General features: G+C 37.4%; 1 protein-coding gene across 1 annotated transcript in view; it reads right to left on the bottom strand.

Moving 5' to 3' along the window:
* Positions 1-23,698, bottom strand: part of DOCK3 (dedicator of cytokinesis 3) — a 450,742-nt gene that overhangs the window by 141,724 nt on the left and 285,320 nt on the right. The window contains exons 10-12 of the mRNA XM_004368733.1: positions 19,728-19,809; positions 11,679-11,739; positions 10,289-10,436 (exon numbers count right to left, since the gene is read on the bottom strand). Of these exons, the coding sequence (XP_004368790.1) occupies positions 10,289-10,436; positions 11,679-11,739; positions 19,728-19,809 (291 nt within the window). The remainder of the gene's footprint in view (positions 1-10,288; positions 10,437-11,678; positions 11,740-19,727; positions 19,810-23,698) is intronic.

Below are 23,698 nucleotides of genomic sequence, written 5' to 3'. Positions count from 1 at the left end.
GACCATATGGCTTGGCCTGCTGTGATAAGGGATACTTTCAGTTCACACTTGTCCTTACATCAGTAGTGGTTTCCTTTGACTATCAGAATACCCTGGTTTGGACAGTAAATTATGCTCACCCTATATAGAAAAGGTAGAGCAAGAGGCTAAGAACATGGGTTTACAACAAGGCTGCTTAGGCACATTCCTTACCACTCTGTGTCTTGTTTCCCTTATCTGTAAAAGACAGATAATAATGGCCTGGGGTGAACGCTCAATGAGGCTGTTATTACCTGTCAAACCAACCTTATTCATTATGCAAATAAGATTCTCCCCATCCTTACTGATTTTTTGGCTTACTTGTCAAGAGGCATGTTAAAATTCCCTTTTACTGTAGTTTCATCTTCTTCTCTTTATATTTGTAATAAATTTGCTATAATAATTTTGAGTCAACATTATTACATGCATAAAGATAATTAAAATTAGATCTTCACTATAAATTCTACCATGTACTGGTATAAAATACAATACAATAGAGAATCCCTGTGGAAGAATAAAGGTGCTTTCTGGAACACTAGAGAGCTAGAGGCAGAGATGTTTCCAAGAACACCTGCTCTGACTCTGCTTTCTCTCCTCAGCTAAGAAGGTGGTTGTATTAGGCTGAGTTTGGTCAACATTCGTTTAAACAGAAGTGCATGGACTGTCAGGCAAATTCTATTGAAATGAGGATGTAAATCACAACTTAATGGGTAGCAGAGTAGCAATCTTCTACTTTGCAAAGACCAAACAATCATGGGTTGGTCCTGCTAGGGATTCTGGGACTGAGAAACTGGTGCTGTCACATACCATTGTCTGTGCTGCCCTGAGAAGTCACTTTGCTTCCTGTGAGATCGTATGTTCTTGCAGGATGAAACAGAAAACTGAATTTGCCCCCGGACACCCTTTTAGCTCAGTAATGAAGTCACTCCCGAAGTTCACCCTTCAGCCAAAGATTAGACAAGCCCATAAAACAAAACGAGACTAATGGGGCACAACAGTCCAGGGACAAGGACTAGAAGACAGGAGGGGACAGGAAAGCTGGTAATAGGGAACCCAAGGTTGAGAAGGGACAGTGCTGACATGTCGTGGGGTTGTTAACCAAGGTCATAAAACAATATGTATGCTGTTTAATGAGAAACTATTTGTTCTGTAAACCTTCATCTAAAGTACAATAAAAAAATTTAAAAAACTAAATTTAACCTTATAGTGTGTTATCTATAGGGTGTATATACAAATGTATGTTTGTGTGTTCTCTTCCCACCAATTCCTCATCCTCCTGAAATAATATATCCATTTCACACTTTTTACCTTATAATTTATTTTTTACCTTTAATATTGTGACATTTGTTTTCATTTTGTCTGTATTTTATTATTACATTTAGCCTGCTTGCTTTCAGTCTTTTTCTGTCTCTTATTATCTTTGTGAGTCTCTCATTAATATCATATAGGTGGATTTTGTTTTTTGATTCCATTTTGAGAATTGTTATCTAACAAGGTATTTTTTCATCTCATTTACATTTATTATAATAACTGATATAGATGGGCTTTCCTCTGTCCTTTGATCTAGGCTTTCCAATTGTTCAATGCTCCTTTTCAGTAGCTTTAATACTGTATGGTCTATGTTACCATTGTTCTTATGTATACCTCTGTGATGGATGATTATACATCCTGTGTTTTATTTGTATTAGAGGTTAACTTTAGGTTACAAATAGCCAAATTTTTACTAACAGAAGTATTAATGCCAGTACTGTAACCTAATTTGTGCTTTTACTGCTATTGGTTAATAAAAAATATGATAACCCAACAGCAATAAAGATTAAATGTTGACCATGAAAAATAACACTTTAAAAATAACATGTGCTATAGTTCTACAAAACTTGTAATAGGGCTTCTACTCCTAGCATTTTTTGTTATTGTTGCCATTTTTGAATATACACGTATATTTAGTTAAGGGTAAATAGAAGTTTAATTTTAAAATCAAAATACATCTGCCATTTTGCTATTCTTCCAAGAAATGCCATTAACTTTCTGACTCAATTATTTAGCTGTGGTGACCATCTCCACTTCTGTAAGATGGTGAAGCCACACCCAGAGCACAGGGTTGGTATGAGGTTTCAATGTGATTATACATCCAGAGGGCTCTGAAAGCACACAGAGAACTAAACAAACGTATGCTGACACTGTCACTGAAAATATGTGACAGTTTATGTCTATGGAGTAATTAAGATATTATAGATGGATTTCCAAATTTGGATTCTCTGGAGAGACGGTAGTGTGATTAGCTTTACGCTTCCACTCCACCTCTTCCCCAGCCCCTCCCCCACTCCTACAAAGCAGAAATTGGTAGAACCAACATTGTCAGAACTCTGGAAAACAGCCAAGGAGGTATAGCAACTAAGTGAAAACCAAATCAAGAAAAAAGTGATGTCAAAATGGAAGCAAGTCTTTGGTTTTCTACGTGCCCACACCCCACCCTCTCCCAAGCTTGGCAGCTGTCTTAAGGCTGTGATGGCCCACATTCCCAAAGAGGGACCCTGATCTCTGGCTCCAGAGGGAACAGAGAAGACTTAATTCACAAGTAATCATGTGTGCCTGTTTTAACTTGTCTAGAGGAATACCGACTACAGGGTCGCTATGAGTCAGAATCAACTTGACAGCAATGGTTTGTTTTTTTTTTTTTTTTTTTTTTTTTAGGGGAATACCTGAAGGACTGAAGCAAGGCACTCATCTCTGTTTGGCCTATCTCAGGGCTTATGTAGGCAGAAAAGCAGCAGGCAACTGTAGCTGCCTATAGTCACCTGAGGCTAAAGAGTGCAAATGAGGTATACGATAGACACCTAAGGACCAGAAAGAGAATCCTGGGAGAGGGTTTCCTTGGGAAATTAGTGCACTCAAAAGCACTGTGTATACAGGAAACTTGAGATTGTCACGTGTATGTCCAGGGCAAGATGCATGCTCAGAAAATACCTGAGAAGAACCTACGCTTTCATTTGAGCTGATTCCTAGGCTCCATGCAAGCTTGGTTAAGTGTTCAAGGAGGACCCCAGAAAAGAACAAATTTGCAAAGTCTGAAAGATGTTTTTTCTTGTCCCACACCTGGCATTCAAGGAAATCTCTGTCAAAACACTAGCTAAACACAAGTTAAGAAACAGAGACACATGACTGTGAGGAGAGTCTTTGAAAAAACAGGAAAAATCACTAAACAAATAGACTATTATAGCCTTCAACAATTAAAAAAAGAAAAAGATAACAGAATACACTGAGGAAAGGGGGGAGAAACTGATTTCCAGAGTTATGACATTATATTTTACTGATCAGTTTCAACGAAAAGTCACAAGACAAAGAAACATGAAAGAAAAAAGGATGGCCCATTCAAAAGAACAGAATAAAATGAAACTGTCCCTGAGAAAGCCCAGATAATGGACTCATTAGACAAAGACTTTAAAACAATGGAATTAAATATGCTCAAAGTGCTAAAGGAAAATGTGGATAAAGAACTAAAGGAAATTAGGAAAACAACATATGAGCAAAATGAGAATATCAATAAAAAGATAGAGATTATAAAAAGGAACCAAATAGAGAATACTGGAGCTGAAAAGTACAACAACAGAAATGACAAATTTACTGGATTGGTTCTACAGCAGACTTGAGCAGGTAGAAGAAAGAATCAGTAAATCTGAAGATACTACAAGTAAAATTTTTGAGTCTGGGGAACAAAAAGAAAAAGAATGAAGAAGAGTGAACAGAGCCCAAGGGACTTGTGAAGACCAGCAAGCAGACCAACATATATATTATTGAAATCCCAGAAGGAGAAGAGAAAGAAAGGAGCATTTCCATTATACCATAATGAGATAAAGACATCACAAGGAAACTGCAGATCAATATTCCTTACGAATATAGACACAAAAATCCCCAACAAAATACTAGAAAACCAAATCTAACAGTGTATTAACAGGATTATACACTATGATCAAGTGGGACTTATCCCAGGAATGCAAGGGTAGTTTAACATAAGAAAATCATTCAATGGAATACACTGCAATAATATAACAAAAACAAAAACACATAGTCATCTCAAGTGATGCCAAGAAGGCATTTGACAAAATCCAACATTCTTTCATGACAAAAACTCTCAAAAAACTACGACTAGAAAGGAACTTTACTCAACATGATAAAGTGCATTTAGGAAAAACTCACAGCTAACATCATACTGAACGATCAAAGACTGAAACTTACCCTCTAAGATTAGGAATAAAACAAAGATGTCCGCTTTCACCACTGCTATTTAACATTGTACTGGACTTCCAGCCCGAGCAATTAGTAAAAAAGAAAAGGTAACCAAGATGGAAAAGAAGTAAAATTATCTCTATTCACAGATCACATGATCCTAAATATAGAAAAACCAAAAAAATCCACAAGAAAGCTATTAGAGCGAATAAAAAAAATTCAGAAAAGTTGCAGGATACAAGATCAACACAAGAAAACCAGAAGGATTTCTATTTATTAGCAATAAGCATTCTGAAAAGAAAATTAAGGAAATAATTTAAGCACAGATACTTGTACACCAATGTTCACTGCAACATTATTCACGATAATTAAAAGATGAAAACAATCCAAGTGTCCATCAAAAGATGAATAGATAAACAAAATATGGTATATACATACAATGCAATATTATTCAGCCATTAAGAGAAATGAAGTTCTAATATATGCCTTGAAAACATTACGCTGAGTTAAATAAATACGTCAGACGAAAAAGGACAAATTTTGTATGATACCTAGAATAGGCTAATGCATAGAGACAAAAGTGTATTAGTGATTACCAGGGCCTGGAGGTTGAAGTGAATGATAAGTTCTTGCTTAAGGGTTAATAAATTTCTGTCTGGAGTGATGAAAAACTTTTGGAAAGGATAGTGATGATGGTTACACAACATGGTGAGTGTAATTAATGATACTGCATTGTATACTTAGAAATCATTAAAATTGGTAAATTTTCTGTTATGTTTTACCACAATAAAAAATTTTTTTAAACAAAAGACTTGAATAGATATTTCTCCAAAGAAGACATACAAATGACCAAAAAGCACATGAAAAGATGTTCAACATCACTAGTCATTAGAGAAATGCAAATTAAAACCACAGTGAGATACCACCTCACACCCACTAGAAATGGTTACTATCAAAAAACAGAAAATAACAAGTGTTGGTGAGGACGTAGAGAAATTGGAACTGTTGTCCATTGCTAATAGAAATGTATAATGTTTCAGCCACTGTGGAAAACAGTTTGGTGGTTCCTCAAAAAGTTAAACATAGAATTATCCAACAATTCTACCCTCGGGTATATACCGAAAATAACTGAAAGCAGGGACAGAAAGAGATATTTGTATACCAATTTTCACTGCAGCACTATTCTCAATAGCCAAAAGGTGGAAACAACCTAAATGTCCATCAACGGATGAACAGATAAACAAAATATGATATACACATACAACGGAATATTATTCAGCCATAAAAAAGAATGAAATTCTAATATGCGACATGAAAGAACCTTGAAAACGTTATGCTAAGTGAAATGAGCCAGGCAGCAAAGGACACATATTGTATGATCCCATTTATATGAAATATCTAGAATAGGCAAGTACATAGAGATAGAAAGTAGACATGGGCTGGGGGGGAGGAGGGGAAATGGGGAGCTATCACTCAGTGGGTACAGAGTTTTTGTGTGCGATGATGAAAAAGTTTTGGAAACAAATAGCAGTGATGGTTTTATAACACTGTGAAGGTAATTACTGCCAATGAACTATATAGCTAACATTGACAAATTTTATGTTATATAAATTTCATCACAATAAAAATCTCCAAAAAAGAAATTATAGATGGAATTATGTAGGATTTGTAGTTTAGATATAAAAGTAGACCTTATCAAGGACCAAGGGTTACTGGGAAAAAAGACAGGAAACCCATTTTAGACAGCATGTAGTATACCCATGACTTGGGTACACCATACTACCTTAACCACCAGTTCTCTCATCTATTTCTTCACCTCCTTCCTATTTGATTCACATGAGTTCTCTTCTTCTGTCTCTCTTATATTACCTTATTCCTTGTAAGTCAGCTAACAAAGTTATTATACGAAGGCGGCACAACTTATTCAGATCTTATGCTTGTCTATTCTTTGAGCCAGCATTCTTTCATGTCACTCTTCATGGAGGAGTGGCAGAACAGGAAAGTGAAGAGAATGTAGCTGTGTTTTTCTGATCCTGTGGCAGAGAGTATATGGAACCTCCTGGTGGCAGAGTGGTTAAGAGCTACAGCTGCTAACCAAAACGTCAGCAGTTTGAATCCACCAAGTGCTCCTTGGAAACTCTATGGGGCAGTTCTACTCTGTCCTATAGGGTTGCTGTGAGTCGAATTGCCTCGATGGCAATGGGTTTGGTTTGGTTTTGGTGCCAACACTTAGTTCTATGTTAAAGCCTCCAGTTGGGAGCCCCTTACTCTTGCAATGAACAGGAGCCATCCTCACCTGATTTTCTTTATTCTGGCTCATTATTTAACACAACAGCACTAACACAAAACAAATCCAATTAGGCACTGAGGCTAGATAGTGGACAATGAAAGTTAAAACAGTGATTCCATGGGCCTAGACCTACTGGATTTGAGTCTTCTTGAGCAGATATTTGATGCAAATGCTTAAAAAATGCAGGTCTGAACACTGTCTGATAATGGACACAGTAGGTAACAGTCTTGGGTGGATGATGACTCATGGAAAATTGGGAAGGCCAAGGCTAGAAGAGAGATAAATCTGAGTTGCTTTCAAGTAGGAAGGAGTAATTTCATTTAAAGTTATCATATATAAAGATTTGAGTCTTATTTTCTCTGCACTAAAAAGAGTAGCCCAGTGGGTGGCCCTTTACTCTACCCATTTAAGGCTTCCATTTAGAAATAGCTCCTAAACAGCTATCCTCAATTTAAGGCAGTTTCATGAATAAGGCAGCTATGAAGCAAAGAACCTAAAGGCAGTATTCTGAGAAAATGTCTGAATAGGCCTAGTGTGTATCCCAAACATAAGGAGAGGTTCCCCTCCAATTAATCATCCCTCATAGAAGAGGCTGCCATCTTATATTTCTGTCCTCACAAAGCCTTTCATGTTGTGGGGCACTCTCTGAATCCCTCTATTTTGAACATCGCAGCACTGTTTGGGTAAGTTACATTAGTCTGAGATGACCTCCACCAATGTGAGTTTTAGATGTGTATGAAGGTTATCTGACAGAATTGATTTTTTAAAAAAGGAGCAAAGTTGCACAGATTTTAGTAATTATTCTTGGAGTATGACCTCCAAATTGAAGTACTGGATGTTATGATAAACAAGTCTTTTAAAAATCACCTTAAAAGCAGCATGTTAAGTGGTTGTAATCTTGAAATCACAAACATGGGCCTGTAGGACAAATGAAAACACAGAAACAACAAGTGTCCACTGTTAAGTAAGTATGTAATTGTGCCTCAGGATGAATTTTCAGTGAAAGTATCATCACGGATTCAAAGAATGGTGTAGAAGAACTAACCTGATGGAAGTAAAAATAATGTGCCTTGACCAACTATGTCAGATGACTCAGAAAGTAGTTCTAGTGATGACAAAAACCTGATGGCATTGTTGCATATAAATAATTTGAATAAAAAATTTTTATGACGTTAGAGTGAGGAAGAGGCATTATTTCTCAATTTTACATAATATGTGATTGTGTACATAATTTGTAATACACATTTTATATGCAATTTAGATTGATACAACTAAAATAATAAATGTAATATTCTAAGCAGTTATTTACCTAATTTCATTTGGGCTACCCTAAAAATGCTTATTTGGATTTTTTCATTGTGGAATTGGACAGTGGTTATCACACATTCAGAGTCATTTGTATTAGGTCATATGCATAATTTATGGGCCCCCCCTTGCTCCCCATGTTGGCTTTAGTTCTTGGCATTCTTCTCCTCTCCTCTTTTGTTTCCCAAGCTCCGGGTTTAAAAAGCACTGTGCTTGCCTGTGACCCTTGTCCCTATGGCCAGGAGGAAATATATGGTATCTATATCAGACTGAACTGGACACAGTGGTTATTCATTTGCGATTTTTAAGGCTTTTGGCCCATTAGGAAGCCACCTAGTTTTCATGCCTAGGTTCTTTTTTTGCGACTTTCTTAAAAATGTGGTGCACCTCATACATTCATGCTATGAAACAATAGTTATAAAGCCAGAGTAGTGGTCTTGGCAGAGACAGAAAGTAATCTGAATCCGCTCTGGTTGAGGCTGACTCTAAGTAATGAAAGAAATGATGAGAATATCAACGACTAATGAGATCTTTTGTCAATTCATCAATTAAACCGTACAAGAGGTTTATATACTTGCAAAATCCTGTCCTCAGCAAAGGCTAAAATATTATCAGTTGCAATTAAGTAAACCCTTTAAGCTTCCAGTGCAATCTACCAACAAATACATCCCAAGAAACTCACTGGAAAATATTGCTTCTCCTGAGGGCTGGATTCACTGTGCTGATGTGGACTTAAATCACTAATCATAGAGGAATTCCACATTACACACAAAATCAACTTCACAAACATGCATCTGGGAGTCTGTCTGAAGGTCTGTTAATATTTTCAAGTGGAAAAATTATCCTACATTTTAACTCTATTAATCCTTCAAAAAAAATTTTTAAAAAACTATCTTCTCTATAAAAACATCTCTCTTTGGCTTTTTAGAACTGATACATTAGACACAGTCTGCAGGAAGAAGCTAAGAAAAAGCTATACGGGAATTCGACTCCTTGCAAAGTGACATGCTGGTACTGAAAACTGTTGTTTTAGAAGCAATTAGGCCAATTAAGCCTGGCTGCCTGATTTCAAGAGAGATACTGTGCAAGCCCCGATCACAATGAGAATCTGCACTGAAGCAAGGAGCAGCTGATACACGCAAAGAGATGCAATTCTGGAGCGCTATCCATAAATCCCTTGGAAGAGATCGAGTGGAGTAAGATGACTAAAATGATCATTTTGGATTTCTGTTTAGTCTTTTCAAACAGAGGCAGCCATTATCAAGAAGCAGATTCCACCATCCATAAATGAAGAAATTTGGTACATGGAGAAAGCCTATGACTGATGGATGGAATGAAAAGAAAACCAGCCAAAATTTTCTTTGGAAGTTGTTATTCTTAAGGAAGATCCTCATCCTATAGAGTACACAATCTGAACAGAACAGAGCTTAAGGTAAAATAGGTAAGGAGGAGATCTGGGTTTTTATTCTGAATTAATCAAATGTGGGTGATTACATCAAGGCCCAAATTAAGCATAAATATGAATTAAATTCATTTCATGTTTGAGTCAGAACAACAGATAATACGGGAAGATCTCCATACAATACTATAGTAAAGATATATTATCATAGTGATTGACAGTTTTATTATATTTAATTTGGAAAAACAATACTGGGTTAAAATCAGAAGAGGACAGATTTTTTTTTTTTAAATTCTCAAGAGTTAGACACACATTTGCTTCAAAAACTCACTGAACTCACCACTGAGCATTTTTTCCAGCACTACTACTTGTGTCTTAAGTCTCTATAAGCAAAGACACACCATATACCTGGATTCCATGTTTTTTTTTAATTTTTATTTTTTTTCTATTGCTAAGCAAGAGTCAGGGGAGATACACCACTTCTGAAAGGCAGATCCCCTGGCTGATGAACACTAAAAATAATACCATGCCTGTTGGATGTGATTTATAGATTTTTGGTGGCAGAAGCGAAGAGCAAGACCACCGCTCCTCAGAAAAACTGACTTTTCTTCAAAGACAGGGCAACTTGACTCGTGATCATCCTTTGAAGCAATCTGCATCAGTAGTGAGCTCAGTTACAAAGCTGTTGGGCAAGTATTTGACACAGAAGACTCTTTTATAACCAAGATACATATGTAATTCATTATTAGATTTCTGCAAACATATAAGAAGGTTGGTTAATCCTGGAGAGAAAAGGAAATGTCTACTACCAGACTTTTAGGACAGAGGGTTCCAAATTCAGTTGTTTCAGAATCACCTGAGTGTTTATTTAAAAATACAGCTGCCTAGGCCTTCACCCAGACCTTAATTCTAAAGCTCTGCATTTTCAAAAAACTCCCTATCCTACATCCTGGTGATTCTGTGTATCGCAAGGATTGAGAACTGCTCAAGGACAGTGATGGAATGTCTTATGTTGCAAATCATAAATATTCCCGATGTCTGTTACTCACATGTAAACCTTAAGAACAAAATCCTTTTCTTCCTTTACTTCTGTGAGTGACTGTAGGACATCTAGGATGCTCAGGACTGCACAGCCATATGGTCGTCGATAGTGCAGGTGGGCAGGGCCCTTCTTTGAGTCATTCAGGAGCATCCGGCCTGGGACATAGCAGAAAACACCAGTCAGACTGAGAACGTCATACTCCTCTCCAGCATCACCTTGACTGCCATCTGAGGATGCCAGAGCTACAGGCACCTTAGAGATCCTCTAAATTGGAAGACTAAGGCTACAGGGCTGATGGCAGACTTCTAAGGACGCAAAGGTATTTACGTGGAGGAACTCAAACAGGCCTCTGGCCAGGGCACATTTAGTCAATAATCCTTATCACCTACCCCTGAACCACCATCAACAGTCCATTCATTAATCACATGAGAATAAATCACTGTGCTTCATTAATTTCTTAAAAAAACTAGTGTGCTAATAGATTAAAATTTGTCAGGCATATTAAGGATCCAAAGTTTAGTATTTTAGTTGCCAGGTATAAACTATGTATGCACAGATAAGGATGACAATGTGCTGTTCTTCCAACCAAATTCTGCTGCCAAAGCTGCTCCTGAACCGCTGTAGGAGGGAGAACATCTCAGGAAGTGGATGGGAGCTTGATTTTCCTGCTTACCAAAGGCTGTGCAAACAAAACTAGAGCCTCAAACAAATGCTTTGTTAAGTATAGCAAAACAGCTGTTTTGTTGGCAAGTAATTAAAAAATATTCTTTGATGAAAATGTACAAGATACGCTAGAATCCAAACCTATGAAGGAAGATTTTGTTAGTCATCGCCCTCAAAATTATGTGATAAACTTGAAGTACGGCTGGGCAAACCAACCACAGAATAACAACACAAATCACTTTCTTCATCTTGGGTGGGGCAGATATGAGACGTCACCCATCTACTGGAATGATGACAGTAACTCTAATTTTATAGAAAATAGTACAGATATACAATTCTGGACACATACCAAAAGCAAGGGCCATTTGCCTCCCTTCCCCCAACCCCAGCAATGTGCTATAAGATCTCTGAGTGAGAGGGTTGGTACAGCAGAAGGACAATGTGATAATGTGATGGAGAGAATTTTAAAAAGCAGGCCATTTAAATAAAGAATTTGGGTCCCAAACCAAGAGAAAGCAGAAGGTTTCAAGTGAGGAAAAAAATGCATTTATTTATATCAAACTCAGCTACTGTAGCAGTTAAGCTTAAGACAGAGACACAATTCAAGCTGGACTCTAATCCTGAAACCCAAAATAACAGGTAAGACCTGGGGAGAAGACAAAGCTCATGAATAGGAGATACTTATTCCAAGTTGGGCGGGTCTTAATCACATGAACGGATAAGGTGAACAGTACCTATTCGGATCACATGGGCAACTACATATAAATCTCTCTTCATATCTTTGCTGCTCAGATCCTAAGAAAAAAAAAAATAAGTAAATTAAGGCAACGAATATACAGAAAACAATTAAAATTTCATTTTGAACCTCATAATGATTTCCATTTAGCATGTTCTAGGTGCAGGAGGGGGACTAAAGCACACAGTTAAGTGTTTGAGGTTCCTGTAGTAAAAGTTTGGATATATGTTTTTGGAAGTTTATTTTCTTGATAATATTTTTCCAGCTTTTATTTAGGCCACCTAAGAAATCAAATATCTACATGAATTCTCACATTAGAAATCTTTATGATGTTGCCTTATTCCATATTTATTCTAATATAACATAAAAACATTCTGTAACAAAAGGAATATTCAATGCAGAAAAAAACAGGAAAACACCAAAAAGCCCATTAGTGACTTAAATTCTAAAAGTTTACCTTATTTTATTTTTTTTTTAGGCAACCGTCAGGTTTATTTATTCTCACAATAAATATACACTTAATTAAAATTGAATGTAAGGAATAAAGTACTTTTAAATTCAGAACGAGTAAATCACCTTTGAATCCATTGCTCAAGATGCTATGTACTAAATAACATAATGATGCCAGAGCCAGGATCGACCTATAATTACCATTGTCTAACAGGGAGCCAGAACTGTACATAGTATGGAAATTTACTAAGGCCGGTCTTGCCTTGGGATAGTCACCAATCTGAAACATTCCTTGGGGAAAGGTTGTGCTTTTTTTTTTTTTTTTTTTAAATTTTGTCTTTAGACTTTCCTTTATTTTTTTTAAATTGTGCTTTAGGTGAAAGTTTACAGCTCAAGTTAATTTCTCATATAAAAATTTATACATATATTGTTATGTGACACTAGTTGCAATCCCTGTAATGTGACAGCACACTCTAAAAGTTTATTTTCTATTAACTTTACATTTATTTCATTGCCCACAAATGATTATTACATACTAGGACTGCTCCCCTGAAAAGAAATTAATTTGATCTAAGTGAAACCTCAACAATTTGATTTCCATTTCCAAATTTAGATATGTATAGTTCATACTAAAGTATAAAGCTGAAGATAATTTTATCTGGAAATTCTTAAGGGTTTACTTTAAGTTTCCAGAATCAGAAACTTTCAAACCAAAAAGTAATGTAAATAATTATACATTAAGTATTTGTTTAGAACACATTTCAGAATAAAATGTTTGTTCATGAGTATGTATTTATAGTTTATTTAATGCATTATACTTGAATTTAAAAAAACTTCCTTAAATATGCATTGTTTCACTTTTCATCAGTTCATCAACTAGACCCATCCATTGTAGTGAATTAGTGATGGTTGATGGAGTATCCTCTGTCCTAAATGGAAAAGGTTCTCATGATTTTCCTTTTGTTTCTAGAAAAGGGTCCCTTAGTTCCATTTCCTTAGCAGCTTTCTTTTTATTGGTCCTAGATGCTTGTTTCTCTCCAGTAAAACAGGGAAAGGGGCAATCAAGTGGCAGCCATGATTTGGAGTGAGCTTTGAGATCCAGAGTCCCATCTTCGCTTTATTTTTATACCACGTTGCATGGTTAGGACTAAAGTGAGGCAAGCAACGTAATAAGATGCAAAATTTAAGGAGGTAATCACTCTCAGTGTCATGTGCCTTGTTTGCCTCACCCTACTCCCAGCCTTGCCCTGTTGAATGGTCCTGAACGTGTGAAAGGAAAGGGGACATTAAAAAGTAATATGTAAACAGTGTTGCAATGAACACTGGTGTACAAGTCTCTGTCTGAGTCTCTGCTTTCAAATCTTTGGGTGTATACCTAGGAGTGGAATTGCTGGGTCATATGGTAGTTTTTCATTTTTTGAGAATGAAACTGCCACATTGCATTCCCACAAGCAATGGATAAAGGTTCCAATAATGTTCACTGTAGCACTATTCACAATAGTCAAAAGGTAGAAACAACCTAAATGCTCATCAACAGATGAATGGATAAACAAAATGCGGTACATACGTACTATGGAATACTACTCAGTCAGTAGAAGAAACAAAGTCTTAACACATGCTATAATCTGGATGGAGCTTGAAGACATTACGCTGAGTAAAATAAGTCAATCACAAAAGGACAAATATTATATGATCTCACTTATATAAAAACACAAGAAAAGGCAAATGTATAGAGACCAAAGTTTATTAGTGGTTACCAGAAGAATTGATGTCTTTGAATTGTGGTGCTGGCGAAGAATACCGAATATAACACGGACCGCCAGAAGAACAAACAAATCTGTCTTGGAAGAAGTACAGCCAGAACTCTCACTAGAAGCAAGGATAGTGAGACTTTGTCTCACCTACTTTGGACGTGTTATCAGGAGGGACCAGTCCCTGGAGAAGGACATCATGCTTGGTAGAGTAGAGGGTCAGTGAAAAAGAGGAAGACCCTGGATGGGATAGATTGACACAGTGGCTGCAACAACGGGCTCAAGCATAACAATGATTATGAGGATGGCACAGGGCTGGGCAGTGTTTCATTCTGTTGTACACAAGGTCGCTATGAGTCAGAACAGGCTCGATGGCACCCAACAACAACAACAACAAAAGGGTGGAAGGGGGTAAGGTGAGGTTAACAGTGATGGAAAAATTGTATTGATTAAGCATAGGGTTGCAGAGCCAATTATTGTAATTGCTGTCAAAAGGTTGTATACCTGTAAAAAGTTGAACTGGCAAAAGCTGTGTGATAGGCATATTTACAACAATGACACCCACACAAAAAAGAGTAGCTGCTGAGACCACTTATGTACAACCAAAAAACTTCATGTGATTTGGTTCCTTGGTTTGGAAGTTCAGGGTCATGATTTTATGGGACATCCCAGTTAACTGGCCTAATAAGTGTTTAGTGCTTCTGTTCTACCTCCTAGTTCGTTGAGTAGTGCCTAAGGTCTTAAAAGCTGCAAGCAGCCATCCAAGGCACAACAATTGCTCTCTATTTGCCTGCAGCAACAGAAGAAGAAAGAGGGTCAAGAATAGGAGGCAGACATGGAATGTATGGCTAATTGCCTCCATGAACAACTGCCTCCTTTGCCATGAGACCAGAAGAATTGGATGGTGCCTGGCTACCATTACTGAACATTTTGATGGAAGATTCTATAGAAGAATCCTGATCAAAACGGGGAAAATACAGAACAGAATTTAAAATTCTCATGGACTCTAGACTTTCTGGAGCCATGTGGGCTGGATGAACTCCTGAAACTATGGCCCTTAGATAATCTTTAAACCTTAAACCAAAAATATCCCCTAAAGTCTTCTTAAAACTAAACAATGTTTAGCTAAACTACTAAAGAATGTCTGTCTTGACCATTATGGTCTTTTAGAACTATCTAAATGGGATCAAAGTGACAAGAGCAAATAGAAAGATTAGATAAGAACCTTAGGGCCAGTGAGTTTATGTTAATGGGGGAGGAACAACTTAGAAAAGGAGGGTGAGAATAGTTATACAACTTGAAGAATGTAATCAATGTCACTGAATTGTACATGTACAAACGGTTGAATTGGTGTATGTTTTGCTGTGTATATTCTCAACAACAACAAAAAATAAATTTTAAAAAATTAAAAGCAAAAAATAAATAAAGGCATGTAGGCTTTAAAAAATAAAAAGTAATATGTAATGGTGAAACTGAAGCTTTTAGATTCTGGATGGTTATATTATTCTTCCAAGTTCTTAATAAAATATGCTTATAATGAAATATGTTACAAAATAATATTATCTCTGGAATCACAAAAAGGAGCCTTGGAGGCACAGTGGTTAAGCGCTCAGCCGCTAACCAAAAAGCTAGCTATTCAAACCCACCAGCTGCTCTGTGGGAGAAAGATGTGGCAGTTTGCTTCTGTAAAGGTTTACAGCCCTGGATACCCTACAGGCAGTTCTGCTTTGTCCTACAGGGTTGCTATGAGCTGGCATCGACTCGATGGCAATGGGTTTGGGTTGCAATCACAAAGATATATTTTCACAAGGAAGTTGTCTTTTAATGTTGAAAAAAAGATGTTTTGGGCTCCATTTTACTAATCCTTTTCATTTAAAAGTGGAATTTAAAATGATATTCTCAAAGTAGCATTATATTTTGACACTTAAGATGGCTACTAAATAATAAGCAGAAGTTTAAAAAAGATGGACCATTTTTACACATTTTTTGAAACTGAAACACATACATTACAGAAGGATCCAGAAATGTTCGACACATTTCCAGGTAAAATGGCTCCTTGTACATAGCTTGGATTGTGTTAATCCAAACTATCAAATGGCTAGTGTAATTATTAACTCCAGTATATGCAGAGAATTAAAAACCAGTCACCAAAGATGACCAAACATTAACAAGAAGGGCTGTATACAAGAACACTGGACTTTTCCCTCGGCTCTGGCTGAGTGAATAAAAGGAAGAAGTCTTAGGTATAATTTATGGTATTTTACAAGGGGCTGGGTAGGGGTTTCTTCTGATCATGTTGTACATGGTACCCAGAACTCTCAGCGGCATTTATCTGAGATTAATAGAAATAAGACAATAATAATTAATAGAAGAAAGTATCTTGAGTAAAATTATTATTTGTGAGTTCTACATAATTTTCAATGGCAAAGCTATCTGATTAAATACAAATGTATGGTTAAACACAGTTAACATAGGGTTTTTAAAAATATGGTCTTCAAGGCTAAGTATCAAGTGTGGCTATCCATGTAAAAATACTCAGAAGACCTGTAAAACCGAGATGGGAAGAGGGTTGACTCACCCACTACTCACTTGGCAAGCAAGGTTTAAATTCCAATTGCATGGCAGGAATTAGATTTACTCACTGGACCAAACCCTCCAGTCCTACATAACTAGGAAAGATGGTCCTCAACTACAGTGAACAGAGAGGCAAGTGAGCCAGCATCTTAGCCTCAGTTATTGATGTTCCATTTAAAACATGGAAAAGACAATTTACTTCCCTGTTCCTGGGCTACCCTTTTTCTGTACAAACAATAAAATTTACAAATATATAATAAAGCCAATTTATTCAAACTTAAGCTGTAAAAAACAGGCAATTTTTAAATATTTTAGCAGTGATGCTACTGTAGGAATAATCAAGTTCAATTTTTAATTCCAAGAAATCACTAGCTAAAATCCAATTTTGGAACGTGGAAGAGTATAAATAAATGTAGGAAAATATAACTCCAAGTAATGCAGGGAAAACAGCACAACTTCTCCAAGTTGGTCAGTCAACTATAATAGCAAATAGGCATATATTCATTTATTTATATAATAAATAATTATTGAGATCTTAGTATTTGCCAGGTACCGTGTGACGCTCTGGGGAACCTAGCAATGAGCAAACGTGCATACATATGCTGTCACACACACCTGCACACAGTCATTGTTTATTATGGAAGTCAGCAAAATCCTCACTGCACTGGACATTCACGTAAGTATAAAACGCTTCCTTCTTGGATAGAATTCTTCCTTCATGAGGAGACCCTAAAATCTAATTAGATCAGAAAAACAAGGCTCCACAGAGAACCAGGTTGTTTCTTGGACACCAGGACTGTCTGTAATCTGGCTCTGAAGTTTCCCTGGTAAATAGTCCTTCGAACTGCTGGATTTATAAGGTCTCCTTTTCCCAATGCTAATGCTAAAATAGCTGACAGGTTGGCACTGACCACAGCTGTGGCTGCATTTTCTTTCTTTTTTTTTTTTAGATTCTGTGTTGGAATCATTCTTTTTATTTTTTAATTGTAATTTAGATGAAGGTTTACAGAACAAACTAGCTTCTCATTAAACAATTAGTACACATATTGTTTTGTGACATTGGTTACCAACCCCACCACATGTCAACTCTCCCTTCTTGACCCTGGGTTCCCTATTACCAGCTTTCCTGTCCCCTCCTGCCTTCTAGTCTTTGTCCCTAGGCTTGTGTGCCCCTTTATGTGGCTGCATTTTCTTGCATTTACTCAGACTTTGTAGCACATATTCCAATCTAGAAAACTCCTTTAGCCCACGGGAGAAACTCAAAGTCTTACAATAATGAAAAAAACAGAATTCACCAAAATTATTTCATACAGCTCAAAGTAAACATGAAAATTCTGGCTAAGACAATCTCGTTAAAAAAATTTCATGTGCTTTGTAAAGACTCCTCAAATCATGTTTGGAACCTTTGAAAAACAACCCAGGATTTACCTTAAAGGGAACTAAAGAAGTGGTGTATTTAGCCGCCCTGCACCTTCCCACTGTGGCAGGACAAGAGCGCATGGTGTTACACACAGCTTTGATTTATGGAGTTGGGGCTACAGCTTATGCCTCTGGGTCCATACAGATAATTAAAATGCTGCTAAATGAAATTTTTGATTTACTGTAATTACATTCAAATACCTATCATAATTAAGTTCATTTTTCAAGCGACAAGGACTGCACTCATCATATTCAAGCACAGTACACGAACAAAGCTCTGCTGCCATAATGCCAAGGAACAAGGCATCAGTGATTTCATCTGCTCCTTTACTGGATAATATCAGAGAATCAGAATCTAGAAAAACCTCCCAAGGTCACTGTGCTCACTCGTCATTCTAGACAGATGGAAGTCTCATCTCTGCCTAACTCTGCTACAGAAAGGAAGCCCCACAGCCTCCCTAGAGTACAGCCTCCCTAGAGTACCAACCAAGGGTTCAAGGACTCTCACTTTAGAAGCAATTCTGCTCACAATCTAACTTAAATCCCATTAATTACAATTTAGATTCTTCCCCTTGTTCATTCCTTATTGAACAGAAAAAGCACTGATCAGTCTTCTCCAGCCAGACTCAACTCCCTTTACCATCTTCATGGATCAATTTTCCTTTCTCTTTCTTCCAGTAGTATCTCCTAAGCCTTGAATGCTGAGCTCATAGATGGACACCAACACCATCTTAACTTTATAAGTTAAGATTTGTAAGTTAATATTTATAAGCTAGATTTATAAGTTAATCTTTCTGTATATCTGGGACATTGTCAATAAAAGCTATCCCTGTGAAGGTGGTTTCTGACTCTGCAGTAATATCATCTGACATTTTGAAAGGAAAAGTTGTAGTAAAAGAACTGAAAAGTCAGGGGAACAAATGCAGTTTTATCTTTCAGATAAGGTCCCATATTAGATCCCCAGATAAATTCCATTTCTGTTTAAGAGGCTCACTGTAAGCTTCAAGATATCTGACTAGCAACCATCAATCATGTGCCACTTAAGGGCAGCGGCACTGTGTGACCATCACAGCTCCCTGCAGTGAACAGGTTCTGATATATCTCTGTATCGCTGAAGCAGATTAAAGAACTCATGAGAGTTAAAACTGGTTTAAAATTGTGATATATTCTTGTTTTCTGCTTCAACACATAAATTAATTCAAATAAATGAAGTTAGGCAGGTAATTATCTAATTGAGTAAAAAAAATAATACATCTGAATCAACTTTAAGAACACACACAGCAAAACGGTTATTGTGAGGTTTAGCACTTTCCAATAAGCAGAATACTAAGCCTTCTCTGAGCTGATGGGTCTGTGATGGCAGAGACCATGAGTAGCCACATATGAAAAAACTAAAGTACTACAGAAAGCAGGAGGCAAAGACGCTCCATTTGTATTTGGAAGAGAAGGACTGTTTAGTTTGTCCCTCTTTACTGTACTCACTAACAAGCTGCAAAATTATAAATTTGGCAGATGCTTTTAAGAGAAACTGTATTTACACATCAAAGAAATTCCCAGTGGCCTTGGATAAGAATAGTTAAGAGAGACTTGTTATATTTTAAGTATCTACTATATGAAATAACTTATAAAATCTACATCAGTAAAAGGCAATAAAAAATTTAATTAAAACCTGTAGCTGATTTCAGTTTTCTTTAAATATTTCATTAAAACCTGATAGAAACATAAATCAAGTCCTATTCTCCCCAGCATGTGGAGAAATAAGAATAAACAGTCATTTCCCAGGTGACAAAATCCACATAGCAGGCCCCTGCTTAGAGTCAACAGTGGAGAAGGGAAAGAGAATTTGCACATACTGTAAAAAGGGCACACATTCGTTCTATCTTCTCTGGGTTCCTTGGCCCACCATTCTTGTTCAGTCTCACCAGAAACCGCTCACTGAAATGTAGGAGAGAGAGAGACAGAGAAATGTAAAGAACCACACGCTCAAGAACAAATAAAAAGGGCAAATATAGAGAAACCCTAAACACTTACAGAACTGCTCGCAGTGACAGGCAAGACCAAACGCACATGTCTAGTGGCAAGATACTTTATCTTTCTTGCCAGGTAAGATGCAATGGACACTACAAACTGCCTGATAGGTGCTGGTGCTTACTTACTGTTTGTGTGTGCCCTATATCCCAGTAAGTATGTGCTCCTGGGCAGCAATGAGGACTTTGTCTTATACTTCTCCCAAATACCCTTAAAGTGACATGATGCTAAACCCATAACAAGCATATATATTCTTTAATGAGAACACTCAGATGATCATAAAAATATTCATGATACTAGATCCAAAAGAACTTACATTACATAATTTACATCCTCCTATCATATGCCTCTCAAGAACTACTTTAGGGCTAAGAAGAAAAATGTTATAAAAATTTAGGAGAAAAGTCAAAGAGAAATAATGCATTATAGCTAAAACAGCATTCAGAATTTAACAGACCAGTTAAAATATTTTATTTCTCAAATAATATAAGTAATTCTTGAAGGAAATTAATGGACTAAACAAACAAACAAAACTAAACAAAAACCTTAGAAACAGTGTTTGCAGCATTTGGAGAATGCAATGTTTGGAGAAATGTCTCCTTGCTCTCTCATATCCTTTCTGCCCCTGCCCAGGATCTTACTCCCATTTTTTCATGTCAACATTCTCTACCAATTGTAATAGGAAAAATGAGCCATGGAAAAAGCAAAGCGTGTGATTTAAAAGTAACTTACTTCTCCTGTGCCCTCAATCCAGTACTCACAGGATACAATGTGGTATTTGTAAAAGGGCTAAATATCAGAATATTGTATTAGATTATAAGATATGTTACAATAGCAACTACACAGGTTGATTAGTTTGTTCACGCATTCCAGTCATTCAAGAAATATTTATTGAGTTCTAACTGTGTGCTAAACATGAGAATAAAATGTGAACAAGATATATAAAGTACTTGTTTTCAAAAGCTTATAGTACTGGTAGGCAGTTAGATATGCAGAAATAAAACTCAGAAAAGATCTGGGTCAGATATAAATATAAGGGACCCCTAGTGGTGTAGTAGTTAAGAGCTATGGCTGCTAACCAAAAGCTCAGCAGTTTGAATTTACCAGCCTCTCCTTGGAAACCTTATGGAGCAGTTCTACTCTGTCCTATAGGGTCACTATGAGTCAGATGGCATATTCGATGGCAACAGGCTTTTGGTTTATAAACATGAGATTCTTCAGCCAGGAAAGTGGATGGGAATAAGGAGGCAATGTCCATAGAAATGAGAACAAAAAAGAACTTTGGTCAAAATCCTGGGGGGCATCAATATTTAAGAAATGTGCACTCACTTCCAGGCAACATGATGCTATAGACAGAAGTACCACACTGTCGCTCCACAGCAAAGACCCGAACAAATAAGTCAAACAGAGACAACTGTCAATCCTGAAACCCTAAGCATCAAATGAAGAGATAAAGAACTCAGTCAAGCACCGAATGGAATAAGAAACTGACAGAAAACAGAGATCAAGGGAGAGATACGTGCAGAGGTCCCCTATCAGCTAACACAGCATGAATTTGCCATCTTGGACTCCTGTCGGAGATCGGAGAACAGGAAGTACGAGAAAGCAGCTTCACAGAGGTCCCAGCAGGAGACAGAACAACCGATAACCAGTGATATATGCTTTCCCACCCCCCACATTTCTTCACCCCCATTCGGCCTCCTCTGCTTCCTGTGGCCACAATCTCTTGGCCAGAAGGCACCAGCTTCAGCCCTGTGCTGCTTGGATTCCACCCACCCACACTGGCCAGCTCCCTGAGTGCCATTTTTTTGTTGCTAGTGCTGCTTTTTTCTGCTTCTTTTGGCTTCTTCCACACCTCTCACCACCTCCCCTTCCTTTCTCTCAAATATTTGGCTCCATGTGCCATCTTTGCTTCTTCTTGAAAGGCTGCAAAAACCCGCTGGACAGTGGAACTGCTTCCTGGCCCACGCCGCCATGCTGGTGGGATCCTTGGGGATTTTTGTTTGTTTGTTTCGATTTGTTCTGTTTTGGTTTGTTTATTTGTTTGTTTTCTTTTTCTTTTCTCGGCTCGGGAGCCTCTTCTAGCTGGGCTGTACTGCGCAGATTGGGAGCTATATCCTAAGTCTGCACAGATGCTCGGTGGTATCCCTGGGGTATCTCCTTTTTCTTTTTTGTTTTGTATTGTTTTCTTTTCTCTCTTTTTGTTTTTCTTCATTTCTCAGTTTCTTGTCTCTCTATACTTACCTTCTCTTCCTGTCTCCTGAATACTTGGTGCTGTGTGACACCTCTACCTCTTCTAGTTTTGCGGCCTATGTGCCACTTCCCCAGTCTTCACAGCCATGCCAGTAGGATCCTAGGGGGCTTTGCTTTTCTTTTTCTTGTAATCTGTATTTATTTTTCTTTTACCCTTTTTCTTTTTCTTCTTCCTTTTTGTTTTTCTCCATTTCTCAGTCTCTCATCTCTCCAGTCCAATGGAAAGCTCCCTTAGCATTCTTTTTTTCTTTGTTTGTTTTTGCCTCCTGTTTCTCTCTCCTATTTCCCATACCCATCTTAGCTCCACACGTCACAATCTCCCTGCTTCTTCCTGCCTGCCTGCACCATGTGCTGAACATCACACCCCCAAGCAGCACAGGCACAGTACCAGAACCTGCCCTGCACTGATTCCCAGCCCACCCTGTCGGCCCTAATATGTGCCACAAACATCCCATCGCAGCAACTCCCCTTCAGCTGGACCTACCCTGCTGCACCATACCTGAGCATCTAACCCTGCCCATTTGAAAAGGAGGCGAAAAGTATCATGCCCACAGACAAGCAAACCATAAACAACGCACAGCCCACCTACTCAGACATAACAGAATAAAACAAAAAAGAAAGATGAAACAGACAAATCTACAATCAATAAACGAGGAAAATAACTACTGAATGTCCCGAAGACAGCAGACAATATCAAAACATATTAAAAAACAGGATGGTGCCAGTAGGTGTCCAAAATAAAACACCAGATGACTTTCCAGTAGAAGAAAAGGCACTAGAACTACATGACAGGGAATTCAAATCTCTACTATTCAGAGATATCCAAGAGTTGAAGCAAAAAGCAGACAAAAATGAGGAAAAACTAGACAAATTCATGGAAAAGGCAGACAAATTAATGGAAAACACAGACCAAAAAAAAGGAAGAATTTCAGAAAATAATACAGGAACAAAATGCCAAAACAAAATTCACAACTAGAAGTCATACAAAAACAACAATTAGAAATCCAAAAGATAAAAAACAAGATTTCAAAAATGGACAGTGTCAAAGAAGGACTGAGGAGCAGGTTTGAAACGATGGAAGATAGGATCGGCACTATTGACAAACACTTGGATACAATTTGGTTTGAGGAAAATTCAGAAAAAAAAAGAAGGAAAAATGAAGAAACCCTGAGAATTATGTGGGATACAATCAAAAGCAAAAATTTGTGAGTGATCAGAGTTCCAGAACAGGGGGAACTAACAGAAAACACAGAGAGGAGCACTGAAAGATGAAAAGCTGACCATCAAAGAAGCCCAACAAAACCCATGTTAGATACACCCGAAAAAAAAATCACCAAGGCATATCATAATCACACTCACTAAAATCAAAGACAAAGAAAGAATCCTGAGTGTGGCTCAAGAAAAACGAAAAGTCACACACAGAGGAGAAACAATAAGACTAACCTTGGAACAATGCAGGCAAGAAGGCAATGGGATGACATATATAAAACCTTGAAAGAAAAAAATTGCCAGCCAAGAATAATATATCCTGCAAAACTCTCAT

The sequence above is a fragment of the Trichechus manatus genome, unplaced genomic scaffold (assembly GCF_000243295.1).
Source record: "Trichechus manatus latirostris isolate Lorelei unplaced genomic scaffold, TriManLat1.0 scaffold00001, whole genome shotgun sequence".
In the NCBI taxonomy this organism is placed as follows: Eukaryota; Metazoa; Chordata; class Mammalia; order Sirenia; family Trichechidae; genus Trichechus; species Trichechus manatus.
The sequence above is the reverse complement of the archived record's forward strand: the minus strand, read 5'-3'. Positions and strand labels throughout refer to the sequence as shown.